We start from the raw sequence: 26,846 nt of genomic DNA, 5'->3' as shown, positions 1-26,846 counted from the left end.
TTTCAAGAACATGAGTCAATTTCCAGATAAATTAGAGATGTGTGTTGCTAAAAGTTTTCATGTAACTCAAGTGTTCCTTTAAGGAACATTAAACAACAAATAAGGCCTTCCAAATTGCCTGCTTCTTTGTTTTCTCATTTCCTCCAAGACTGTCCATGTGTGGACACTCCACAGTGCCGGTGGTACCCACTGGCCTCTAGCCATCCTCCCTACCCTTCCTCCCAAGACCCATGTTAGAAGGAAGAAAGGCATCCTTGACTGTTACTGTCACCTTCAAATCTGTTATGTCCCTGTGCCTTTTCTTCCCTCTATTTATGTATCTTCCTCACATTCACATGGATCCCTGCACATCTGAAATCATAGGTTCTTATTTTTGCCTCTAAGTGGAACATAGTAATAGAGTACATTTTAAAGTAATGAATCAGTTGGTAAACACAGAAGATACATGATACATAATACGTAAATACTTAATACACTAAATAATAGTAAATGCGTGATGAGGCTATAATTACAGATTAGAGTATAAATCTAAACTCCATAGGAATCTCTGGGAGCTCAGGACTGAGATTCAAAACATACTTTATTTTTCTTTTAACTTCCACCAAAGGGCAAAGGGTTTCTGAGCATCTCTGGGAAAATTGGAAAGCCCCAGGTGTTTCAGATTAAAGACACACTAATCAAGTGAGCTGCCCACACCCCAGCCTACTAAAAAGCTGCCCAGGAGGAGGTGGTTCTTTTTTCTTTTCCATGGGCAGCTGCTTCTTTCTAGATGGAAAACGGAAGGGCCCGGGCTGCTTTAAGATGGAACTGGTGCAAATTCATTTATTGTATGTTAACTAAACATTCTTAGGTATTGTTCAGTTTACTAAATGTTTGTTATACATTTATTCCTTTGTTTAATAAGTACATCGGTCTAGGTACTCAGGATACAAGACCTAGCAAAACAGACAAAGGGGAGGAAGAGAGGTTCAGACAATAAACCACTAAACACGGAAAGATATGATATTGCCTAACATCGGGGGGTGCAGTAAAGGGGGAGACGGTGTGCTAATGGGAGTGCAATGGGAGGGCCCCTATAGGAAGGTGACATTTGAGCAGAGCCCTGAAGGAAGTGAGGGAACAAACTGTAAGGTGGTCTAGAAAGAGGGAACAGCCAGGGTGAAGACCCAAAGTGGAGCAGGCCTGAGGGACAGCAATCAGGACTGCATGAGGGGAGTGGAGTGAGTAAGTGAGTAAGAGGGGACGGGAGAGGTGATGGGGCCGGGTCAGTGGGGCCTTGCTGGCCATTGTAAGGACTTAGACTTTGAGCCATTGGAGGCAGGAGAGTGACAGGCTCTAACTTAATTTGTAAAACCTCCCATGGCTGCTGAGGGGAGAAGTTACTATAAGGAGGACAAGGGTAGAGCAGGGAGATCAGTTAGGAGGTGACTGCAGTAGTCCAGGTGAGTAGAGATGGGGCCTAGACCGGATGGTGGTGGAGGAGGAGGGGAGATGTGGTTCCAGGCCAGGTGTGCTTTTTTTTTAAAATTTATTTAATTAATTAATTTATTTTTGGCTGCGTTAGGTCTTCGTTGCTGTGCATGGCCTTTCTCTAGTTGTGGCGAGCCGGGGCTGCTCTTTGTTGCAGTGTGCGGGCTTCTCATTGCAGTGGCTTCTCTTGCTGTGGAGCGTGGGCTCTGGGTGCATGGGCTTCAGTAGTTGTGGCTCGTGGGCTCTAGAGCGCAGGCTCAGTAGTTGTGGCGCACAGGCTTAGTTGCTCCGCAGCATGTGGGATCTTCCCGGACCAGGGCTCGGACCTGTGTCCCCCTGCATTGGCAGACAAATTCTTAACCACTGTGCCACCAGGGAAGCCCTAAGTGTGCTTTGAAAGTGGAGCCAACAGCCTCTGCTGATGGATCAGACGTGGGGAGCAAGAGAGAGAAAGGAGTTAGGGATGACTTCAAATGTTGGACCTGAGCAACTGGAAGAACAGAATTGCCATTTACTGAGCTGTCTTGTGAAATATTCTTAACAGCCTGTGAGATAGACAGGTAGGCCTCAGACACATTTCAGATGAAGACACTGGGCCAGAAAAGCTGCAGGAGCTGCCCGCAGTCCCAAGGGGCAGGACGTGGCCTCTGGCTCCAGCTGTATTCATTTCCTATTGTTGCTGTCACAAAATACCACAAACTCTGTGGCTTTGGAATAACATGAATCAATTATCTTATGGTTCTGGAGATCAGAAGTCCAAATTCAGGGAATTCCCTGGCCATCCGGTAGTTAGGACTCCACACTTCCACTGCAGGGGGCCGGGGCTCCATCCCTGGTCAGAGTACTAAGATCCTGCAAGCTGTGCGGTGCAGCCAAAAAAAAAGAAAGTCCAAAATCAGTCTCAGTGGACTAGAATCAAGGTGTTGGCAGGGCTGTGTTCCTCCTGGAGGCTCTGGGGGACTAGCCGTGAGACCTGGGGCATGACCCCCTGCGGATCAGCTTCCTCCTCTGGGAAATGGGACAAGGGTAGCCCTTCCTCCCAGGGATGCTGAGTCGTTTAAATGAGACAACAGCTTCGAGAGCTGATAGTACTCACATTAAGGGTAGGTTGGTTGGGCACATGGGTCAGCGCTGCTAGCCCACCCGGCAGACTCCGAGGCCTCTTCTAAGGGAGTTGTCTGTTTTGGTTGCAGTGCAATGGAGCCGCCGCGGGGCCCAAGGAAGCCTCTGTCAGGGAGGAGAGCCAGGTCTCTGGACAGGCTGCAGAACCCCCAGAAGGATTCAGAGTCGCGGGACTGCTGGTGCATTTCCCGGCCCACCAGCCCCTCCAGAAGGCTGCTGCGCCGGACGGCCAGCGATGGGGCCAAATGTCCCAAGTGCCCAGCTCAGTCTGCGGAGGCTCAGCGCACCACGGCTGCAGCCCTCAGCCCAGAGGAGACCAGGAAGTTTCTCCCCAGTGAGCAGAGGCCTCCGCAGGACACCAAGAAGGACAAGGCCCAGGGTCGGGCCCAGCAGGGGTGGCTGAAGACCATGATGAACTTCGTATTTGGGACGAGCCCTGAGGAGCCCAAGGAAAAGACCAACAAGAGGGCCAAGGGGAAGGAGGGCTTCCCCGAGCCTGCAGAAACCCCCGAGACACCGGGCGAGCCAGCCCCCAGGAAGAAAGCCCACAGCAAGAAGGCCAGCCGCAAGAAACACGGTCACAAGAAACATGGTGCTGAGGAAACCAAGGGCATCCGAGATCAGGAGGCCAAAGGGCAGGAGGCCAAGATGGCTGGTGCCTCATGCTGCGAGGAGGCTGATCTGGGCCCAGCAGCTGGGGGTGAGCAGACCATGCCCGTTTCTATGGTAACCCCACAGCCACCATCCCCCACCCCAAGGGCTAGGGTGCTCTGAGCTGGCTGCTCAAACCTCTTAACAGATGGGGACTTGGAAGGTAGGGCCACTATCAGGAACGACACCACTTCTTTTTTTTTTTTTATAAGATTTAAAAAATATGTATTTTATTTATTATCATTTATTTTTGGCTGCATTGGATCTTCATTGCTGCGCAAGAGCTTTCTCTAGTTGCGGCGAGCGGGGGCTACTCTTCATTGAGGTGCGAGGGCTTCTCATTGTGGTGGCTTCTCTTGTTGTGGAGCACGGGCTCTAGGCGCATGGGCTTCAGTGGTTGTGGCACGTGGGCTCTAGAGCGCAGGCTCAGTAGTTGTGGCGCACGGGCTTAGTTGCTCCGCGGCATGTGTATCTTCCTGGACCAGGGCACGAATCTGTGTCCCCCTGCATTGGCAGGCGGATTCTTAATCACCACGCCACCAGGGAAGTCCAGCACCACTTCTCTGAGGCAGAGCAGCACCGTGGCTGAGAACTTGAGGTCAAACCCCAGTTCCACCACTCGCTGGCTGTGTGACCTGAGGCTGGCGACTTTCCTCTCTGAGCCTCCATTTTTTTTCCCCCTTGATACAATGGAGATTATAACAGTTGCTATCTCGGGGGGTGGCCATGGCCCAGAGCTGACACATGGGAAGTGCTTCATAAGTGGCAAATGTTATTGTTAAGTACTCTGGTTTGAGGAGCACGGACCAGGGAGAAATAGGAAGACAGAGGGGAATCAAGGAGGGAAGCCCTACCCACCAACACTAGTCTACATGTGAGGACTGGGGGTGGGTGACAGGGAAATAGAAACAGCTTGCTTCTGGGGTGCAGGTTCTAGACTTGGCTCCATCAGGAATAAACTTGCTGTGTGACCTTGAGCAAGTTGCTGTCCCTCTCTGGAACCTTTGATTCTCGTTTGTAAAATGAAGGAGCTGTTCCCCAAGGTGCCTTCCTTTTCGGACGCTTAGCGTCCTGGAGTTGAATGTTCCACAGGCTGCTGGAGGAAGATGAAGCTTTGCCCTATAGGACTCAAAACTCACCATGTTTTTAATGGGGGAGAAGGGACACAAGGAAGATCCAAGATATTTTGGGGGTGGGGGGAAGGATGTCTGGGTAGAGGCAGCCTCTTTTCAAATGGAAATCTCGGTGGGTTTCTGATTTCTTTTGGTTAAGTCTAGAGCTGCTCCAGCAGTCCCTGTTCTGCTGTGAATTCTATGCTGTTTTATTGTGTTGATTAACAAAGTTGGAAGAATGTCACTGACACCCACACACTGCCCCACTCACTTGGTTTCATCTTTATTACAGGAGGGGAAGTTTCTGACCTCCCCCAGTTCTCCCTCCTTGAAGGTGGAGGTGCTGGAGTCCGGAAGGTTTCTTCCCAAGCCACAGGTCGCCAGGGAGAAGAGGAGCTCGGAAAGCCTGACAGTGAGTCAGAATCTTCTTAGTGACCTCTTTGCCTGCAGCTGGGGCAGCTGTTGGCAAACGAGGTGAAGTGCTCCCGATGCCTGCTTAGACCTCTCAAAATGTGTGTGCTGATCTCACCGGTTCTGGTGCTTCTGGTCACATTTACATTAGAGTTTCACAGAAGGGCGTCTCAGGAATTAGACTGGCTGCTGGCAAATACTCCTGCCTTGTGTGTTGAGCATGGGACTTTTTTTTTTTTTAGTCATTTTAAACTCATAGAAGGAATATATACATATATATACATACACATATATACACATATATATTTAAATATAGAGAAGAGTGGAAAGAGTAGTTCTATGCACACTCATATACTCACAATTGTTAACAGTTGGCCATATTTGCTTCGTGTGTGTATAATTTTGTTGCTGAACCATTTTAAGTAAAATGATCCTTCAACCTTAAATCTTAAGCACATATCTGCAAGAAATAAGAACAGTCTCATACACAACCATCGTCTTGTTATTGCCCCTAATAAAAGAAATAATGCTGTATTAATCTAATTCCCTACAAAGAATGGGCATATTTTATTTTATATTTTATTTATTTATTTTTTTAATGAATTAAGTTATTTACTTATTTTTGGCTGTGTTGGGTCTTCGTTGCTGTGCGTGAGCTTCCTCTAGTTGCGGCGAGCGGGGGCTACTCTTTGTTGAGGTTTGCCGGCTTCTCATTGCGATGGCTTCTCTTGTTGCAGAGCACGGGCTCTAGGTGCACGGGCTTCAGTAGTTGCGGCACGCAGGCTCAGTACTTGTGGCTCACAGGTTCTAGAACACAGACTCAGTAGTTGTGGCTCACGGGCTTAGTTGCTTCGCAGCATGTGGGATCTTCCCGGACCAGGGCTCAAACCTCTGTCCCCTGCATTGGCAGGCGGATTCTTAACCACTGCACCACCAGCGAAGTCCCAAGAATGGGCATATTTTAAACGATATGAAATGGAGAAGCTATGCATCTGTCAAAGAATAGCGAAAAGGCATTTAATTGGTTATTTTGCAGGATAATTGTTTTCTCACATGAGAGGGAGTTGTCAGGTAGACTGAGTCAAAGTACAAAAGCCTAACCGGATTTAGAAATGAGAGAGAAGAGAGGGGTGAAAAAACCTGCAGATAGCCTGGGAGGAGGGAATCTTGTTTGCACCTTCTTTTGTGTCATCTGATCAGCTGGCAACTAAGCAGAGGCTCCTTTGGGCACATTGTCTTTGGGTAGGTCGACTGGAATATCAAAGAAAACCATTTATGTTGTTTGGGCTTCTCTGTAAACCCTTGGCAGTGTAGTTGGGGCACCAACGGGGCAGGCTACCTGTGTCATGCCTGCTGGAGTGCCTCTGTCCGGCTTAGTTAGGCCTGGTCTCCATCATTTCCCCTGCTGGAATTTTGTAGGTTGGATCAACATTAGCCTTGCAAAGTATTTCCAAGCACAGTCTCTCATTTGATGGCCTGACAGCCTTCTGAGGGAACCAGGACGGGGATTATGATCCACACTTCACAGAGGAAGAGATGAAGGCCCAGAGAGATTAAGAGACTTACCCAAGGTCACACAGCTTGTCAAACCCCAAGTAGATACGCACAGATCTGCAATGTTCAAAGGAAATCATGGGGCACAAGTTGAATGCTTGAAGGACTGACTTGAAACTTCCTGCATAAAATTTCATGCTTTGGTCTAGTACCCTTCGCCTGTGTATCTTCCAAGCCTCTCTCAGAAGGACCAGCCCCTGGATTGTGGTGCTTCTCCCACACCCCACCTTCCGTGCTAAAGGAGTTGTTTTAAGAGGACCCTGAAGGCCCAAGTTGGTCTCAGAACTCCAAGACAGTCATTAGAAAGGATTCTCTGTGCATCTAGAAAGATTAACTGGGTGCATTTGTTTTCTTCCAGAGGATACCATCATCCAGAAGATAGCGGGATTTCTCAAAAAAGTGGGAGACCAGTGGGAAGAAGAGGTGAGGGGCAAACTGTCTGCACAGATGCCCAGGGGCCTGCTGCCTTCCCCTCCTCCTCCTTGCTCGAGCCCCACCTGTCCTTCTGGGCCTCAGCGCTCCCCTGCTCCAGGCTCTGTCACCTCCCTTGCCTGGGGCCGCCCTGAAGCCCTTGGTTGCCCCTCAGTTGCTTCTTGGGGAGCTTTCCCCTCTCCTCAAGGTCAGGGGCTTGACCCAGCTTCTCTCATCTCCCCCACAGCAGCATCAAGCCTCTCAGCCAGAGGTGGCTCCTCAAAACGCAGCACCAGGCTTCAGGAAGAAACCCCAAGAGAGAAAGTCTAGCCTCAAGAAAGCCTTTTCTCATAAGAAACATGGTTTTGAGGAGCCCAAGAGAGCACAGGCTGCAGATGTTTCCAGCCCAGAGTCCCGGCCGCCCAAGAGGCCCAGCTTTCTGCCCCTGTGTGTTGGTGGCCATCGACCCTCCAGCTCCAGCAGCCCAGGTGAGCAGGCTCACAGTTACCACGGCAACACTGCAGCTGCCTACTGCGCTGGAACCTTCCCCAAGGCTTGCATTGGCCATTTTCAGAGCTGCCATCCCAGTTCTGACTTTTGCTCTGCCCTAAGCAGTGTGGGGAGGGCAAAAGGGATACCTCCACGCACGAAGCCTCACTGTCTAGGCAACCCAGCTAAGCCCCTGGTGGAAATTGTGTTCAGAGATTTCCCCCAACTATCCTCTTCTCTCCGTAGCCTCAGCTTCCGCACCTTGGCAGGGGGTAGCATGTGCAGGAAGGAACTGGAGCCTGGGAGGCAGGAGACCTGGGTTCTGGGCTCCATCTCTGTGCCTCAATCTCCTTGCCTGTAAAATGAGACACTTCCCTGCTGTGTATCTATATGCAATCAGTCCTCATTTTATGAATTACATCTTATTATCCTCATTTCACAGACGAGGGAACTGAGGCTTAGGGAGGTAAAAGAATGTGTTTGTGGTCACATGGCCCATCAGTGATGGAGCCAGAGCTACAGGGAGAAAGGGTCAGCCTGGGTGTCAGGGAGGAACAGCCCAGCAGGTCATCTTGGCCAGAAGAATGTATACTTTAAAAAGGAGAAGGCAATGTTTAACACCAAAGAGTGGATCCCCAGTGGTGGGATTTCAGGCCGCAAGGGGAGATATTTTCATGTAGGGGGATCCTGGCTGTGATGAGTTTAATTCGCGCCAGGGCATCAGGCATTTACTCTCCAATTCATGGATCAAGTCAAGATGGTGGAGGGATGAGGTCTCCAGGGGAGGGAGGAGAGGGGAGCAAAGCCCAGGAAAGGCAGCTGTATGGAAGTGCAAAGGGATGAGGGAGCTTGGTCTTCAGTACATCAGAGCCACGGCCCTGCCCAGCAGCTCCCCGCCACCCCAGCAAGGCCTTTGCACACACTAGCCACAGGGTGCACTTTGGAGTCTCTGCTGACTTCTGTGCATTAGTTAACACCCTCAGACTGATGAAGCTCACTCACCATTTCCTCTTCTCAGGTGTGGAAAAACCTGAAGTCCAAGAGACTCTGTCTACAGATGGTGGGGATCCAAGTCCCTTCGAGCTTTCCAACCCAGCAGGAAGCCAGGGACCCGAAGAGGACCTGCAGCTGGACAGAGCCTCGGAATTCAGTCAGTACCCCCTCTCCTTTTCTCAGAGGCCCCTTGGAAGATGTCTGGTCTGACCCCTCTACTTGCAGAAGAGAAACTGAACCAGAGAGAGGCAGTGACCTGTCCTTACCTGCCTCTGAGTGAAGCAGGCTGGGGAGGCAGCTCAGGGTCCAGAGCACAGGCCCCAAGCCAGGCTGCTGTTACTCTGTCTGAGTCTCAGCTATAAAACCACAACAGTGATAACATCCTCCTTGGTGAGGCCAACATAAGGCGATACAAGGAAAGCATCAGTCCATGGCAAGGGCTCGATAGATGGTACGATCTTTGGGCCTGGATTCAAATTTGGGCTCTGACCTCTCCAGCTTTGTGATCTTGGACAAGCTACTTCATCTCTGGTCTCAGTTTCCTCATCTGTAAAATGGGGATAATAATAGTGCCTACTCTCTAGAGTTGTTGGAGGCTCTATATGAACTAATGATGATAATGCATTTAGAGCAGTGCCCATGAGCAGCTAATAAATTGTCAGCTGCCATTTGCTGTGACTATTAGTGGTGTTGTCATGTAGCCCAGCTTGAGAGCATAGCCTCAGGAGAAGTGAAGAGTGTAGGAAAGGGGGTAGGGGCCTTAGGAGAGAAGCTGAACCAGCGGTAGCTGCCATAACTATTATTATTATTTTATCATTGGCAGAGCCGAGCCTAAGATCATATAATCACTGTCAGTTCTGTGTGTCTGGAGATCTGCTTCCCCTACCTCCCCCATTCTGCCTTGTTTGCTTTTCACAGAAAATGTGCCTTGAAGGAGAATTGAGAAGGGCCCTTGTTCTACCTAGAAGAGGAGGAAAGAGCGGGGTGAGGGGACTTGTGGGGGCCAGGCCTTTCCTTATGGTCTTGAGACACCTTCTCCTGGAGGCAGGGGCCTCGGCTGTTTCCTGCACCTAACAAGGCACATCTAGGCCCTTCCTCAGTGGTAAATGAATAAGTGAATGTGTTCCCGTGAAGCCAGCTCTGCCCGCAGGTTACCTCTGAGGAATCTGTGGTCCCCATGGGTTGGGCCTGAGACAACCTTAAAGGCAAGCTCATTAGCACCCCACCCTGGAGACCTGTGAGAATCCTCCAGGGAGCCATTGGGCCTTAGGAAATGAAGACTGACCATAGAAAGGCTTTTCTCAACACTCAAGGGTGAGCAACCGCTTTGTTGTTTTTTAGAATTTATCCAGAAGATCATGGACCTACTCCAAGATGCAGAGGAGCAGGGGGGAGACAAGGTGAGGAAGACATTCCCCATGTAGACACTGACCCTCACTATGGACACCCCTACCCCTACCTGGCACAATAACTTCCCTGCCCCTCCCCCAATTCTACATCTTGCCAGAGCCTGGCTCCAGTCTCTCCTTCCCAGAGCCTCCTCTGACCGCTGCAGGCTGTACTTGTTTCCCCAGCTCTGAGTACCCATCACCCTTCTCCCCCGGCCACACCCTCTGGTCCATAGTGGGTCTCTGTTTGTTTCAGGCGATGGTCTCTTTCCTCCACTCACTTGTAACCTCCTCAAAGTAAGGGACCCTGACTCAGTTTCTCTTATCTCCCCCACAGCAACTTCAAGTCCAGGAGGCACAAGTGGCTGTAGGAAACCTGGCCCCAACCTCCAGGAAGAAATCACAAGAGAAAAAGTCCAGTTTCAGAAAAGCCTTTTCTCATAAGAAACATGGCTTGAAGGAGCCCAAGAGAGGGGCTGCTGCAGGTGCTGCCAGTCCAGAGTCCCGGCCGTCAAAGAGGCCCAGCTTTCTGCCCCTGTGTGTTGGTGGCCATCGACACTCTATCTCCAGCAACCCTGGTGAGCGGGCCTGGGGTTGCCATGGTAACAGAGGCTGCCTCTGGCCCCTAGGCTTCTCCAGGGTAGGGTTGGCCAGCTGCTTGGTGTCCTGTACAGTCTTGACTTTCACTCTCTGCTCTGAGCTGAGTGGGGAGGTGTGGGAGGGCTGTGGAGAGGAGAAAGGGGTCGGTTGCTGCCAGCACCCACCCCTATGACACACACCTTCCCTCCCCCCGACCATAAACACCTAAAAACAAATGTGTTATGAGAGCAGTGCATCTGTTCCTCAGATACATGCGTCAGAATCACCTGGAAATCTCATAGAAAAACAGAAACCCAGGTTAGATGAAGTAGGATATGGCCTGGGCCTCTGTTTTTTCACTACACCGAACTATGAGGACCACTGGTGTACAACAAATTCTCCTGACATTTACGGAGTGCCTGCTGCCTGCCACGTTCACACATATTATCTCATTTAACACCCCCACTCACAACCCTGTGAGGTCAGTCCTGTTACTCCCATTTGACAGATGGAGAAAGTGAGGTTCAGACAGGCTAAGTGACTTGGCAAAGCCTCGCAGAGTTAAAGGGGAAGTGGGCTCACTGGGTGGGACCTGTTGGTAGGCCTGCTTGTTTTCCTCCCAGACCATGAGGAGGCAAAGGGGGTGGTTGGAAGAAAGAATGAGATTTCTGGAGGCACAAAAAGCACTATGAACTCCTCTGAGGCAGGTCCAGTGGGGCTGGGGGTTCCCAAGGAGGCTGGGAAACCAGGACCCTTCTCGAGCCAGAGCCTTTGGACAGCTTCTTGTCAGAACCTGGGTTCAGCAATGTGCTGGTGGATTTGAGACAGGTGCAAACACACTCACACCAACTCCTCTTTGCCCTCAGATCCGGAGGATGTGGAGTTCCAGGAGTCCTCGCCTGCAGAAGGGGGGCCAGTTGGATCCTCAGAAGCACCCTCCCAGGCCAGAAGCCACAAGCCAGAAGCAGGACCTCAGCCACATGGAGCAAATGAATCTAGTTCGTGCCACCCTGCTCTCTCCTGGGACAGCTTCCCCGGGGCTTCCCTTTTGCATGGATTTCACAGCCTGAATCTTAGTAGCGAACTGGGAAGACAGCTGACAAGTACCCCAGGAGGCTCTAGAAGGGCAGAGAGGAGACAGGGTTGACCTTTGAACAGGCGCTGGTGGGGCAGAGTTGCAGGTGGACAACCTTCTTCAGGTAGAGAATACCTGTCCATTCTGTGGGATGTAATTTCACCCCCACCACATGCCACTGCTTTGCCTGAATGTTTCATATAAAATTCCTGTCTTGCTCTGGGTCTCATAACCAGTGGCGCACTGGCAAACGAACTCTGGGTAAGGGCAGGGGGATTGGGGGAAGCCCTGATTTGTAGCATTTGCAGATTTCTGTGGTATAAAATTCCCACCACGGCCAATTTCAAGCTGCTGACCGTTTATAACAACAGGTCCACAAATGTCCTATTTACAATTAACTCTCGGTGCAAGCAGGAGTTTGCTTGCTTTTTATAGCCCAGGCTGATGGTACATTCCCGTTGCATCAGTAGCCATGGCATTTGCCCTCCCTACATTCTGAGGAGTTGTTCCTGGCCCCAGCTCCCATTCCTGACTACTCTGTAGCCTGGATAAGGTCTCAGTTTCCCCATCTGTCAGAATGGAGCTGAATGTGGTGACAGGTGAGGCTCAGCAGGCCGAATTGCCTTCTATTTCTATACAGCTAACCAAAACAAAGCTCACATGCTCCAGCCCTAGTTTAGGGGAAGATTTTTCTTTGCCCTTCATATCTAATCTGTGTACTGTGTTTTAGAGACAAAATACTTCTGCAATCGATGGATGGGTTATTACACAACAACATGTCAATAATCCCTCAATCCTTCTTTATTTTCCTTAGAGGAGCTGATCATCCAGAAGCTGGTTGCCCTTCTCCAAGAAGTGGATAGCCAGTTGGGGGAGCAGGTGAGGATTGCTCAGTCTCCACAAGGACTGGACCCAAGTTCAGTCCCAATCTTTGCATCTGGGTGACCGTGGTAGGCCCCTTAACCTCTATGAGCCTCTGTTTTCTCTTTTGCAAAATGGGGGATAAATACCTACTTGCCAAGGTTAGTGCATCTATAGAAAATGCCAGACACATAGCAGATGAGATCAATGTTAACTTAAAAATAATATAAACCTATGTGGCTCCCCCTGCCAGCCGGGACCTCCCCCAGTCCAAATCCTCCTTGAAGTTCAGTTCATGAGCCACCTCCCGGGAACCCTCCTTCCCTGAGTCCCGCTGACCTTGTCCTCTGCTATCTGCCGTTCACTCTGTTTTGGCACGCACTTCAGTAATTATAAGGTCTCCAATTCTTTCAAACTTTTATTAGAGTTTCTTCCCTTGCTAGGTAGAGTGTAACATAAGGTTCCCTGCCTTTGAAAACCTCACAGACTACTTGGAGAGACAAACGCAGATCGCATATGAAGAGGAGTTACGTGTGAGCACAAGTCAGAGATGAGTCATCAGTGTAGCTGACCTTGTTAGAGCCTCTCCTTACCACCACAGAGCACCTGGCCCAGCTCCCAACTGCCAGTACCTGCATCCCTTTGCCTGAGGACTGGCCCCCAGAGCCATTTACCACCCACAGGTTAGGCCAGAATGAGCACTCTCCACCTCCCTAGGAGCAGCCCTCAACCACTGGCTGATGCGAGCTGGTGTACACATACCCCAGCTCCCTTATCCTTTGGAGGGATAACTCTGTGGTGTGTGTTCTTCGAGGGTTCCCAGAGTGCCCCGAGGGGCTCAGGCTCAGCTGCCAGCCTGAGTGGGATGCCTTCCCATTCTTGCCCCAGGTCTCCATTCTCCCATCTGCGTTTGCCAGGATCACTTACCACATAAGTGAGCCGCATCCGAGTCCTGGTCTCAGGATCTGCCTCTGGGGGGAACTCAACTTAAGACATTTAGGTATTAAGAGGAGGAGGCTTAGGGTGGGAACTAAAATTCATCCAACATCCACTTTGCATAAAACATTAAACTATCTCACTTCATCTCCTCCCCCCAACGACAGTGTTGGGGAGGCACATATTATTACCCCCATTTTACACATGAGCGGTCACACAGCTAGTAAAGGCTATTTAAGCATCTGTTATCTGAATCTAAAGACCTACATTTTTTTTTTCCCCCACTTTGTTCTGCTGGTACAGTTGTACCTTGCAGAACGGATTCTGAGAGGCTGGGGATGGTAGATGAATTTAACAAGGGGTGCTTGTCCCAGGGACAATGAGGCACCCAGCTTGGCTGCATCCAGTTGGGGGAGGGAGATGCTGTGGGGAGGGGGCTCCCTGCTGGCAACACTGACGACCTGCCTTCATTTCTGCTTCCAGTTTAGGCAACACCCCAGCTTTGAGAAGTTTTTCTACAAGCTCCCAGACTCTTCCCTCAGAAAGCTCGTAGCCACCCTGCGCCCCCAGGAGGCCCACTCCACGGAGCCCAAGAGACCCTACCCGTTTGTCTTTGGCTTGGCTAACAAACGTGCTGGCAGCAATCACCAAGCCGTCCTCAGCCTCACGGGCCTACACTACAGGCGACCGAGTTTTAGCCAGTTCCCATACAGGGAGGACCAGCAGGTGAGAAAGGGCAATATGGCATGAGGGGCCACAGACTCACAATCACAAGGATCTGCCTACAGCCTTCTCCCCGCCCCTGCTTACTTCAGGACTTCTGGGACCCAGCTCAAATGCCACCACCTTGTCAAGGCCTTCTGAGACAATTCTACGCCACAGCAGCCTCTTTCTTTTCCAAACCCCGCCCTCTTTGCCTGCTCATTAGCTAATCAGCATCTTCTTTATTTGGTCTCCCACTGGATGTGCATTTTCACACTTCTTGACATCAGTATGGGATGTTGGACCAGCTACTATCTTAGCTGCCCTGTTATGATTCCATGGGTTGTGCTGCTTGGCTTTCCAGTTGAGACTGTCGTAAAATTTAGAGAACGATGTAAAGTAAGATTACGTATCAAATAAGGTAGGTGAGAAGGATCCCTGGGGCTGTTTGGTTCTGGAAGGCTTCCTGGAGGCCATTCTTCACTGACCTTGCCTTGATTGATTAATTAAGAATAGCCTCTTTTTTGAATTATGGTTTTCTCAGGGTATACGCCCAGTAGTGCAGGACAGGTGTAAAGACGCAGATGTAGAGAATGGACTTGAGGACATGGGGAGGGGGGAGGGTAAGCTGGGACAAGTGAGAGAGTGGCATGGACATATATACACTACCAAACGTAAAATAGATAGCTAGTGGGAAGCAGCCGCATAGCACAGGGAGATGAGCTCGGTGCTTTGTGACCACCTAGAGGGGTGGGATAGGGAGAGTGGGAGGGAGGCACAAGAGGGAGGGGATATGAGGATATATGTATACATATAACTGATTCACTTTGTGATACAGCAGAAACTAACACAACATTGCAAAGCAATTATACTCCAATAAAGATGTTTAAAAAAAAAAAAAGAATAGCCTCTCCACTGCCATCACTCAGCCTTTTTTTTTTGGCATAGGGGGATCTTAGCTCCCCGACCAGGGATCGAACCTATGCCCCCTGCAGTGGAAGCTTGGAGTCCTAACCACTGGACCGCCAGGGGATTCCCCATCACTCACTCTTTTGACTGGTTTCATGCTTTTCCTAATAATCCCCCCTTCCCTGAGGCTGTAGGATGGTTCCTGTAGAGGTAATACTTAACGCATTTTTTTAATCTGAATTTTCTGTTGGACTCTAATAGAGATCTCCCCACTCTTTTCAAATTCTCTTAAGATGACCTGCTTACAAACATTTGACCAGATCTATAGTGCAGAAACCACTGAATGAAGTTGTGATTTTAAAGGAATGAAATGTCCTATTGGTGTTGGACACATAGGACCAGAACTTCTGTATCCAAATTGTCCCCTGGGAAACCAGACCTTTATTGCAATGATGTCACCATCATTCGAACCCTTTGTCTTCTCCTCCTGGAATTACCTTTAGAAGCCATGTGATAAGACTCTCAAGAAAGCTGGTCTTATTTCATGATACTTGTACCTCATCATTCGAATGGTTTTCCTAGTGGAAACTCCTCGTGACCTTAGACCTCTCTTTTCTCAGACTCACTGTCTTCTCCTGGAGAATAGGGATCATTTGCCCTCTAAACTGGGTTAGGTAATAACTGATGGAGTGATCTGAGTTCTTTGTGAAAGATATTATAGAAACATCAATTCTGACATCCTCAGTAGCCCTAACTCCATCTTGTGGTTTTACTAGCCATTCATTCATTTATTTATTCAACCAGTAGACATTCAGAGCTTCCTATGAGCCTAACTGTGCAAGATGCTATGAGAGCCTGTGGAAGGTTCTGCTAGTGGAAAAGGATAGAATGTTTACTGATGACAAAATTAAATATCAATTAAATGCCAAATTAGCACTAACTGAGGTCAATAAAGCAAGTTGGTTCCAGGAGCCTTCCAGGAAGTAGCAGGCATTGATTTTGACCTTTGAGGATGGAGAAGCTATAGATGGGGAGAAAGGACCAGTAGGACACTGCAGGCAGGAGATACTGTGTGAGCAAAGACCCAGAGGTGGGAGCTAGTGGGTTAATGAGAAGTCTGTTGTTATCAGCGTGGGACCCATACATAATTGGGCTATGGCTAAGACCTGTGTTCTTTTTCTCCTCCCAGAATGACACAAATCCTCAGAGCCAGAGTCCAGATTGAAAGCTATGCTTTGCACTCAAGTTCCCTGAATTATCCAAACATCGACGGCTTTAGCCAGAAGACCCTGAAGATGTCCCAATCCAGTGCTTCACAGGCATGACTGAAGACAAGAGTGGGCAGCCATTCTGCATCCTTGCACCGTTGTGAGCTTATCTCAGTGGAGAATGCAGAAATGTTCCTCCACAAAGCTGGAGGCAGAGGCCATGGGGGGCAATAGCACTGGACTGGGAGTTAGGAGACCAGGACTCCCCCTGCTCACCTGCCCCAAACTTGCTGCAAGACCCTGTCCACCACCTTATCTTTGATAAAGGTGGCAGGAATGTACAGTGGAGAAAGGACAGCCTCTTCAATAAGTGGTGCTGGGAAAACTGGACAGGTACATGTAAAAGTATGAGATTAGATCACTCCCTAACACCATACACAAAAATAAGCTCAAAATGGATTAAAGACCTAAATGTAAGGCCAGAAACTATCAAACTCGTAGAGGAAAACATAGGCAGAACACTCTATGACATAAATCACAGCAAGATCCTCTCTGACCCACCTCCTAGAGAAATGGAAATAAAAACAAAAATAAACAAATGGGACCTAATGAAACTTCAAAGCTTTTGCACAGCAAAGGAAACCATAAACAAGACCAAAAGACAGCCCTCAGAATGGGAGAAAATATTTGCAAATGAAGCAACTGGCAAAGGATTAATCTCCAAAATTTACAAGCAGCTCATGCAGCTCAATAACAAAAAAACAAACAACCCAATCCAAAAATGGGCAGAAGACCTAAATAGACATTTCTCCAAAGAAGATATACAGATGGCCAACAAACACATGAAAGAATGCTCAACATCACTAATCATTAGAGAAATGCAAATCAAAACTACAATGAGATATCATCTCACACCCGTCAGAATGGCCATCATCAAAAAATCTAGCAACAATAAATGCTGGAGAGGGTGTGGAGAAAAGGGAACACTCTTGCACTGTTGGTGGGAATGTGAATTGGTACAGCCACTATGGAGAACAGTATGGAGGTTCCTTAAAAAACTACAAATAGAACTACCATATGACCCAGCAATCCCACTACTGGGCATATACCCTGAGAAAACCAAAATTCAAAAAGAGTCATGTACCAAAATGTTCATTGCAGCTCTATTTACAATAGCCCGGAGATGGAAACAACCTAAGTGCCCATGATCGGATGAATGGATAAAGAAGATGTGGCACCTATATACAATGGAATATTACTCAGCCATAAAAAGAAACGAAATTGAGCTATTTGTAATGAGGTGGATAGACCTAGAGTCTGTCATACAGAGTGAAGTAAGTCAGAAAGAAAAAGACAAATACCGTATGCTAACACATATATATGGAATTTAAGAAAAAAAAAATGTCATGAAGAACCTAGGGGTAAGACAGGAATAAAGACGCAGACCTACTAGAGAACGGACTTGAGGTTATGGGGAGGGGGAAGGGTGAGCTGTGACAGGGCGAGAGAGAGTCATGCACATATACACACTAACAAACGTAGTAAGGTAGATAGCTAGTGGGAAGCAGCCGCATGGCACAGGGATATTGGCTCGGTGCTTTGTGACAGCCTGGGGGGGTGGGATAGGGAGGGTGGGAGGGAGGGAGACGCAAGAGGGAAGACACATGGGAACATATGAATATGTATAACTGATTCACTTTGTTATAAAGCAGAAACTAACACACCGTTGTAAAGCAATTATACCCCAATAAAGATGTTAAAAAAAAAAAAAGACCATTCTTATTTATTGTCCCTACTCCCATTAACTGTGTCACACAAAACAAATGTGTTTTCCATGTGTGCTTGTGAGGCGTGCACGTGTGAGAATAAGTGTTTGTGCTATTTTTAATTTCCCTGTAATTTCTCAGTTATCTCAGGAATGCTGACAAAAAGGTACCTGTGTGGAATAAAAAAGCAGAATTTCCCTAAAAAAAAAAAAAAAAAAAAAAAAAGACCCTGTCCACATCCCATGTTCCCTCTCCTCGCCAGACCTTGGATTCTGGGCTGGATTAGTGACCCATCAGATCTCTTCTGGCTCTATTATGCTGAAGTCTCTCTAAAGAGAGGTAGTAAGTGCTTTCACTCTGTAGCTAAATATACCCACCCCACAGAGCTGGAGTCAATCTTTAAGTACTGACCAAATGAATGAATGGGGGGAGCTCCTGAGATCTAGGCAATTTTGCCAGGCATTCTCTGGGAGGCCTTGGTCCTCAACTGGAATTGTGCAACCAGTGGTTCTATCTCTAAACTGGGAACTAGGGAGGAAATGGGGGAGCTACCTCAGCAGGCACTGGTCCAGAGCACTGGACCGGGAATCAAGGCCTTTGCATTCTGGGGCCAACCCCAGTGTGTAGTGCCAACTTATGTGCCCTTATTTTTTTTATCATGTGTTTTCTTGATCCACCAGGGCTGAAAATATGCCTACGTCATGTAGAAGGCCTGTTGATACTTTCTTCAGATGTTGGTTTTAAATGTCCTAGTTTTAAAAATAAATTTTTGTTTAATCTCTCACTTAACAGATGGGCATCTATGTTTAACACATAATTTATTCAGTTGGCTGTACTGTAGGTGTCATTCAGATATGCTTGTTTGGAAGACCAGGAAGTGTTCTGGCCTCAGGGACACCTCCTGATTTCAAAGCACAGTGACTGGCGCATCAAAAAACAACTCATTAGTGTTGTTGTTATTGTTGTTGTTGTTTTTCAGGCATAAAAAGGAGAAAGGAACTATTAGGGTTGCCAAATTTAGCAAAGAAAAATGTGGGTGGCCCAGTTAAATTTGAATTTCAGATACACAACAAATAATTGCAATGCTGGGGGCACACTTACACTAGTTCATTATTCACTGTTTATCTAAAATTCAAATTTAACAGGGTATCCTGTATTTTTTATGGCAACCCTGGAACTAATGCAAGAACAATTCACTAATTACCTCAGAGCATCTGGGCCCTAAATACAGGCTTTGAGTTAAAACAATAGTTAACATTATATTCAATCGTCCCTTGCACACCAGGGAATAAGTGTTCCTGAGTTGTACAAGGTTGAAATCCTCCCTCCCCTGGCTCACATGTCTCAGGGCCTCTGGGCACATAGTCACCTGCAAACAGCAAGACCTTCCTGGGGAAAAGGACTGCAGCCAGTAGGGCTGCTCCACGTAACTCCCTGGTGCTTCCCTTGACTGGTCTGGGCCGCAGAATTGGAGAAGGCAGAGGGTACAAGAACACCTGAGATCTGATTCTTCTCAGGCTTCTCAAAGGTACACTTAGGTTCCTCCAGGTAGAACCATCTGAAGGGGGCTTGTGTGGACTCTTGTTCCCCGACATGATCCTGTTAAATGTAGTTTCCACCCAGGCCTCTGTGCCATAGCCTCCCACCCACCATGGGTTAAATTTGCATGTGTCCTTCTCAAGGGCCACAGTTCAGGGCTGTCTTCCACCCAGTCCACCAGGGTTAGCATTCTAGGATTTGTTAAGCAAATGCATCTGAGGCCTGTGGGCAGCCCAGGCTCCCTTACTGGGTTCGGCTGGAGCTAGAGGTTATCCACACTCTGGGAAGCAGTGAGTTATTATTATTATTATTATTTATTTATTTTCCTGTATGTGGGCCTCTCACTGTTGTGGCCTCTCCCATTGCGGAGCACAGGCTCCGGACGCGCAGGCTCAGCGGCCATGGTTCATGGGCCCAGCCGCTCCACAGCATGTGGGATCCTCCCAGACCGGGGCACGAACCCATGTCCCCTGCATCGGCAGGCGGACTCTCAACCACTGCGCCACCAGGGAAGCCCTTTCTTCTTCTTTTTTTTTTTTTTTTTAATAAATTTATTTATTTATTTATTTTTTATTTTTTGCGGTATGCGGGCCTCCCACTGCCGCAGCCTCCCCCGTTGTGAAGCACAGGCTCCAGATGCGCAGGCTCAGCAGCCATGGCTCACGGGCCCAGCCGCTCCGCGGCATGTGGGATCTTCCCGGACCGGGGCACGAACCCATGTCCACTGCATCGGCAGGCGGACTCTCAACCACTGCACCACCAGGGAAACCCATTTTTTTTTTTTTTTTTTTCCTTTCTGGACAGGCTGGAAAAATTGAGGTTAAAGACGTCTTTTTTTTTTTTTTAATAAATTTATTTATTTATATTTGGCTGCGTTGGGTCTTCGTTGCTGCATGAGGGCTTTGTCTAGTTGCAGCGAACAGGGGCTACTGTTCGTCGCGACGTGTGGGCTTCTTGTTGCAGTGGCTTCTCTTGTTGCGGAGCACAGGCTTTAGGTGCATGGGTTTCAGTAGTTGTAGCACACAGGCTCAGTAGTTGTGGCTCACGGGCTTAGTTGCTCCATGGCATGTGGGATCTTCCCAGACTAGGGCTTGAACCCAAGTCCCCTGCATTGGCAAGCAGATTCTTAATCACTGCGCCACCAGGGAAGTCCCAAAGATATCTTTCTTGTGGACCATTTTCACTTGGGTGTGAAGAGCCGACAGAGTCTGCCCTAATTTGGGCTGGGAAAGGGGAGGGAAGGGGACATAAAGCTTCCCGTTTCCTCTACAACCATGGGAGGACTTCATGAAGGCCAGGGCTGCCCACTCCACCCAGCTGCACCACATAATCCCTCGGGAGCTTGTAAAGGCTGCATGCCAGAGGAACCCCACCTGGGGACTTCCATGAGTGGCTGAGGTGGAGCCCACTGGTTCCAAGTCAAGCCTTTTGCACGCTTTGTGAACAAAAAACAAGCAACAGAAGAAGATGTGGTCTCTTGACACCACAGGAAACAGGAAAGTGTGTCCACGGCTCAGCTCTGCCTGACCGGCAACAGTTTTGCCCTGTGGATGAGATCTTGTGGGGCTAGGATCTTGAAGAAGTGTGAACTCAGGCTAGGTTGGGAGGAAGGCCCAGAGCCCAGCCAGCTGGGAGGAGGCTGTGCTGCTCGCTCTTCAGTGCCCGTCTGCGCTGACGTCCATCTGTCTGTCCAGAGCAGAGTAGTGGAAGGACTGCAGGGAAGCTGGGAGGATGTTTAGACAAAAAGGCTCTTGCCTGGGGGAAGCAGGACCCTCTACACCAACAGGCATGGTAGTGGGTGGCACGCAGGTCCCCGAAAGGCCTGGGGTGAGAGGAGGGCGTCTGAGAGCAGCGGGGAGAAGCCTTGGCCTTGCGGCCGTCAGGTTCTTTCCCGTTCCAGCTCAAGTTTTCTCTCTCGGCTCACAGTTTCCTAGATAAAGGACACAAATTCATCATTTCTAAGACCCGAATCGAGGACTTCCCTCCCCTTATTCCCACTGAGAACACTCCTCACAGATTTATATGCCTTGGGCATCCTGTGCAAGTAGCCAGGCTAATACGTGGAAATTGGAAAACTCAATTTATACCAAAAGCCAGTTCGAGGGTTCACTTTATTATACAAGGGTCTTTTGCAAAAGGAGGATTCCATTTGCAGAGCAGGAGTTGATAAAAGAGTGTTTGAAATATTATTTGACTTGCCAAAGTCTGGTTGGTATTTGGTTTTGCAGGAAGAGGGAAGAAGTGGAGTGGCCTCCAGAGTGCGGAGGACAGTTGTTCAGACTGCACACTGCCCAAGGGTACACTGCCAATACAAAAGGGTAAGCACTTCACAGACATACATACATGTCATTCATACAGCTTTCTAGCAGTTGGCAGTCAATTGTTCAAACGAAATCAGTGTATTATGACAACATTCAAGCAGCTGGCAGTCAAGTTCTGAAGGAAGGGGTGCTGTTTTCTCAGCGTACAAGGCATTATATGGGCTAGTGTTGGCCCTGACCGTGACTAGGAAGAAGCAGGTGGGTGTAGAAAGGAAGCTGGGGCAACAGGGCTCAGAGGTCACCACAGTATCCTGGGACAGAACAGGCAGTGTCTGGTCTCCAGGGACACACTGGGGAGTTCTACACCTCAGGGCAGCTGTATTCCTTAATCCGGCTGGGATGAGGTCTGTAGGTGACCCAAACTGTCTCGGAAGTGGAGAGCAGAGAGAAGTCGAGTGGGCAGGGAGCAGACCTGGATGCGAGAAGTTGAGGTTAAGCACATGTGAGGGGAAATGAGACAAAAAGGAGCAATTGGAAGCCCTGATTTCCAAGCCCTCCTCCACCTGCTGTGTGACCCTGGACAAGTCACTTGCACCCTCTGGGAAACTGCAGGAAGACACCTGAAGAGCTCATCTTGGAGAAATGTTGGGATGTGGACTTGCACATTCTTGGATAATTTTCAAATCTGACTGTGTCATTGTGTTGTTTAAATCCTATGATGACTCCCCAGTAACAAAGGTGAAGTTCAATCTCATTAGCATGGCACATAAGCCAGCCTGAACTACCCCCTGCCATGTTTCCAAGTGCACCTCCAGGCCTCTCCTGCCCAAATGGAGGAACTCGACTGGACTCTGTGACTTCTGATTCTCACTCCAGTGCTCCTTCTACCCCAGGAGACTGTACCACTTGGTCAACATCAAGATTCTGGTGACAGATGATCTGGATTCAGATCCTGGCTCTGCCATCTACCAACTGTGTGACTTTGGGCATGTTACTTAACCTCTCTGTGCCACAGTGCTTGGAACATAATAACTACTCTATAAGTTTTAGCCATTATTAAATTCACCTTTGAATTAGTAACTTTCAATAAGTTACTAATTCCATAGTAACTCAAAGGAGGGGCTCTTTAATGGTGGAAATTTGGGGAGTCTGACAGACTTGGCAGCAAGTAGAAGGATGTGGGTAGCAATCAGCAAGGTGGACCTCCTCCTTTTCCATTTGTAGCCTGTAGGCAGTCTCTCAACTTCTCAATCTGTCTCTCTACTTTGAGGTCAGTTACACAACCTGAGTCCAATGACCACTGAGAAGAGATAAGACTAGCAGAGGAAAGCTAGGCTGATATATATATCTAGCCATGCTCCAGGAGAAGGGCATATCTGGCATTACTGCTGGTCCTGGAAATAAAAGGGACAGGGAGCAGACTTGACCCCAACCTGTAGCCTCAGCAGAGCTATCCCAGCCAACTCATAGCCCTATGAAAGAGGAAAAAAAAAAAAAAAAAGTTTGTTTTGTAATCCACTGAGATCTTGGGGGAAGAGGGTCATTTGTTATACAGCATTATCATAGCAGCAATAACTGACTAATACAACCCACACCAGAGTATGGATTTGAACTTCTAATTTAAAACACGCACACACACACACACACGCATATTAATGTATGGGAGATTTACCCTAAGCTTTTATTCTAGACTCTTTCCTCTGCTGGGAGAGAGATCAGCTGGGGACCAGGAATTTACACAGGACTAGCCTGTGGATGTGACAATGTCTCTTGTGATTGTAGTTTTGGAACAGACCTTTCCTCTTCCTGGACCACTCCTACCTCTCTATGCTTAATATTTTTAAGCCTTTTTTCCCTGCCCACTAACCTTGTATTTGAACTCAAAGCATGGAATTGCTTAAAATCAATTGGTAAATTGCCCCCAAGCAGTTTCATAACCTGTTCTATAAAGGAGCACCGCACACAGGATGTGTGACCCACTGACAACAGTGTTTTCCACAGCTTATGAATGTTGTTTTGTTTGTTTTTTATCACAGCCTGCTTCTTTATAAAGCACCTTGATTCCTAGAAGGTTATCAACCAAGGTAGCTCTGGCTGAACTGCACAGTTCCCAACGCTCTGATGTATGGGAAGAGGCCTGGCTCTGGAATCAAAGACCCGAGTCTGGACCTGGCTTCCAGAGGGCACTCCTAGCTGCAGGGAAGCTTCCCCACACCCATGGCAGACCTGCCTACATCCTCATGACCAAACCTGACCCTGAGCTTCTAGAGACAGACTCAAAGTTCAGGGAAGTTTTGGGGATGGAGACCAAGGAATACAGTGAGACTAATCCCAGGCAGCAGTGATCCTACAAACCCCAGAAACCACCAACTGCCCTCTGGGTCCTACACCCTTGCTGTCCATCCTTTAATCCAGAAAGTGGCACGTAGATCTGCCCTACTTCCTGCAGAAGCTCTGAATTTCCTCCCCACCATACTGCTTCCTACCACCTACCAAGTACCTACTTGCCCAGATTTTGCAGTGGGCCTATGGCTGCCAGGGTGAGCCTCTGACCCTCATCTACCTGATACATCCCTGTGCCTACCCAGGGACTCCCACCCAGGACTGGATGTCTCATAGAAAGAGTTAGAAATGTTTCCAACCAATGAAGGCTTGAAGCAAATTAAATAGCAAGGTCTGTTCCATTCAGAGAATACTTCAATAATCCTGTGAAATAACTGTAGATGATACCCGGCTTGATTTGGGTTTGAGGCTGGCATTTTGAATTTGTGAGTGTGTAGGTATATATGCATGTGCCTTTAAAAACAATTTTAGGGTTCAGTAAAAAAATTAAGACTTGGTTTATATGGGGCTCACAGTTTGGCAAATTAGTTGGTTTTACCCTTGTCTTTGGTCTAAAGTTCAACTTTGGGTTAAATTCTTGAAAGTTTGGGATCAAGTTGAATTCATCTTTGATATCCCCAGAACCCAGAAGAGTGCTTGGCACTTAGTAGGTGCTCAGTGAAGGTTGACTGATTAAAATACAACAGTCTAGTATAGTCAAAAGCTATGTAAGGAGCAGGCCTACATTGGTCAGGACCGTTAGCTGTAGTTTGGCAACAGTCAGGAATGCTACCTGTTGAGTCACATGAGCACCCGCCTGTTTTGTTTGTTTGTTTAATATTTATTTATTTATTTGGCTGCGTCAGGTCTTAGTTGCAGCACGCGGGATCTTTGTTGAGGCGTGTGGGATCTTTCGTTTCTGTGTGTGGGCTTCTCTCTAGTTGTGCCTCAGGCCCTGTTCTCTGCAACTGTGGCCATAGAAAAACTCAGCCACTGCCAGAGTTACCCCAAGGCAGGAAGGGATGAGGTTGGGGGGCAGAAATACCCTTGATTCACCCTCTGATCTCCTGCTGCTGCATTCCACTGGCTAACCCCACTGGCATTCAGTCAGCAAAGGAGTCTGGGTATTGCGGTTCCCAGAGAGGAAAAAACAAACAAAACAAACAAACAAGAAACAGCTCCCCAGGCCCTCTCCCAGTCACTGCAAAGACAATAATGGAGTACATGTTAAACAACCCAGCAACCCAGACTGTTGGTGCGCATTATGAAAAAAGATTTTCTGGGGACAATCTACAACATAGGAATATTAGCCCTCTTTTTATGCCGATAGAAAATAATTTGGATTAAGGGAAATTTTTGGTAGAGTCTCTTAACTTATACCGTGCAGGATCCACCAAAGGCTAGAATGTAACAGGCCTGCCAGCTCTTTTGAACGGAGACATCAACAGAGAGTCAGATACGAGGAGGGGTACACACTCTCCCACTGCATTTAGAGAAGGTACATTCCCCAGTGTGCCCAGCAGGGACTGGGGGGAATGACACTGTCAGTATGATAGGCTCATATCCCACACGTTGCCTTCACTGAGGAAGAGAGAAGAGGGAGTGGTGGTTTGCGAACGGTAAGGGGATGGACTGAAATCACATCCAGAAAAGGAACCCAGTGCTCCTTGGGCACCTAAAGAGATGGAAAATATCACTTAGCTGGGCCCTCTCCCCTGACCAAAGGAAAGAACATGTTCCCAATTGAGGAGACACTTGTATTGCATAAGGCTTGCTCATGGTTTCCTTCACATTAGCCAGAGGCACAGTGTGTTTGGAATTTGAAGAAGCACAGGGAGCTGCAGCCAAAAATGAAAATATAGGAGACATGAGTGAGATGGGGTTGGGGAGGAGTACTTAGTCATTTTTGAAATAACAATAGGAAGTAAGTGAAATGTTCAGAAACAGTAAAGAACTTTTACTCTCAAATTCTCGTATTTGGGACCAGAATCATGTTGTTGGATTTGACTGAGATCCAGGGCAGTGACATCTGCAGAAGGTCTGAAGCTAACCCTTGATATAATATTATCAGCAATTCCCTCATGAAAAGCAGCCAGTTGTGTCAGGGAAAGTTTTCAAGAAAATCCCCCACAGGGGTCTAAACGTTCTAGCATCTGCTTTATGTAATGCTTTTGTCTTTTTTGCTGGAATAGGAAATACAAATAGTTTCATGACCATTGTTCTTAAGTAAGCTCCCTTTTCTTTTGTTTTTTGTTTTTTTTTGGCTTGCGGCATCTTAGTTCCCCAACCAGGGATTGAACCTGGGCCCACGGCAGTGAAAGCCTGCATGCTAACCAGCGGACCACCAGGGAATTCCCTTAAGTAAGCTCTTTGCATGTTTCTGATGAGTAGGGGAATATATAACACATGAATATTAATATGCAATTATGTAATACATGTAAATAAAAATAATATAGCATAAATTAATAACTTCCTCTTCTGAACTTCTTTCATTTGGGGACCTGCTGGATATCCCTCAGTCCCCCAAATCTATTTGTGGCTCCTTTGTTTATGGATTTTCCTGGGACTTTCTGCAGCACCTGCCGCCCCCAACAACAACATGGCCACTGCCAAACGACTGCTAACGTGAACCCCTGGGGCTCCACTCTAACCAGTTCCTACAGGCGGCCTAGGGTGTCACTGCTGAGACCAGCTGGAGGCTCCAACAGGATTGCCTCAGCCTCAGCACTACCTACGCTAAGGGCCAGGCAATTCTTTGTTATAGGGGTTGAGCATTGCAGGATGTTTAAAAGCGTCCCTGGCCTCTCCCAACTAGACGTTACCCACTTGGTGACAACCAAAAATGTCTCCAGATGTTGCCAAATGTCTCCTGGGGGGTCATATGGCCTGCAGTCGCGAACCACTGGGCTATCCATACCCTCTGTCCACCCCCAATATGAGTGAGGAACGCCAGCTCTGGGTCCAGGAGTTCTCAGGCCCCTGAAGATGGCTGTCTTTAAGCACAGGTGCGATAACATAAAATAAATGCATTTCATGTAACAGGGAAGAAGACAGCAGGTGAAAGACTTTGAACAACTTTCTGACTCT

The 26,846-nt window shown here is 48.2% G+C and overlaps 2 protein-coding genes across 2 annotated transcripts in view; one reads left to right on the top strand and one right to left on the bottom strand.

Moving 5' to 3' along the window:
- Window positions 1-2,664: 2,664 nt before the first annotated feature.
- On the top strand, window positions 2,665-15,888 carry BNIP5 (BCL2 interacting protein 5; the record flags this gene model as incomplete). The annotated part of the gene is made up of 10 exons (XM_082847428.1): window positions 2,665-3,318; window positions 4,690-4,767; window positions 6,979-7,219; window positions 8,239-8,370; window positions 9,555-9,613; window positions 9,939-10,179; window positions 11,047-11,178; window positions 12,070-12,134; window positions 13,536-13,778; window positions 15,853-15,888. Exons 1-10 carry the CDS (start codon window positions 2,668-2,670, stop codon window positions 15,886-15,888), a joined length of 1,878 nt encoding a protein of 625 aa, XP_082703554.1. The 5' UTR covers window positions 2,665-2,667.
- A 5,189-nt stretch (window positions 15,889-21,077) lies between these two features.
- PNPLA1 (patatin like domain 1, omega-hydroxyceramide transacylase) overlaps window positions 21,078-26,846 on the bottom strand; it is a gene marked incomplete at both ends in the record, with an annotated part of 42,509 nt that continues 36,740 nt past the window's right edge. The window contains one exon of the mRNA XM_082847493.1: window positions 21,078-21,106. Coding sequence (XP_082703619.1) covers window positions 21,078-21,106 — 29 coding nt within the window. The remainder of the gene's footprint in view (window positions 21,107-26,846) is intronic.

Source organism: Leucopleurus acutus (genome assembly GCF_964270905.1).
Source record: "Leucopleurus acutus genome assembly, chromosome: 10".
Lineage (NCBI taxonomy): Eukaryota > Metazoa > Chordata > Mammalia > Artiodactyla > Delphinidae > Leucopleurus > Leucopleurus acutus.
The sequence above is the reverse complement of the archived record's forward strand: the minus strand, read 5'-3'. Positions and strand labels throughout refer to the sequence as shown.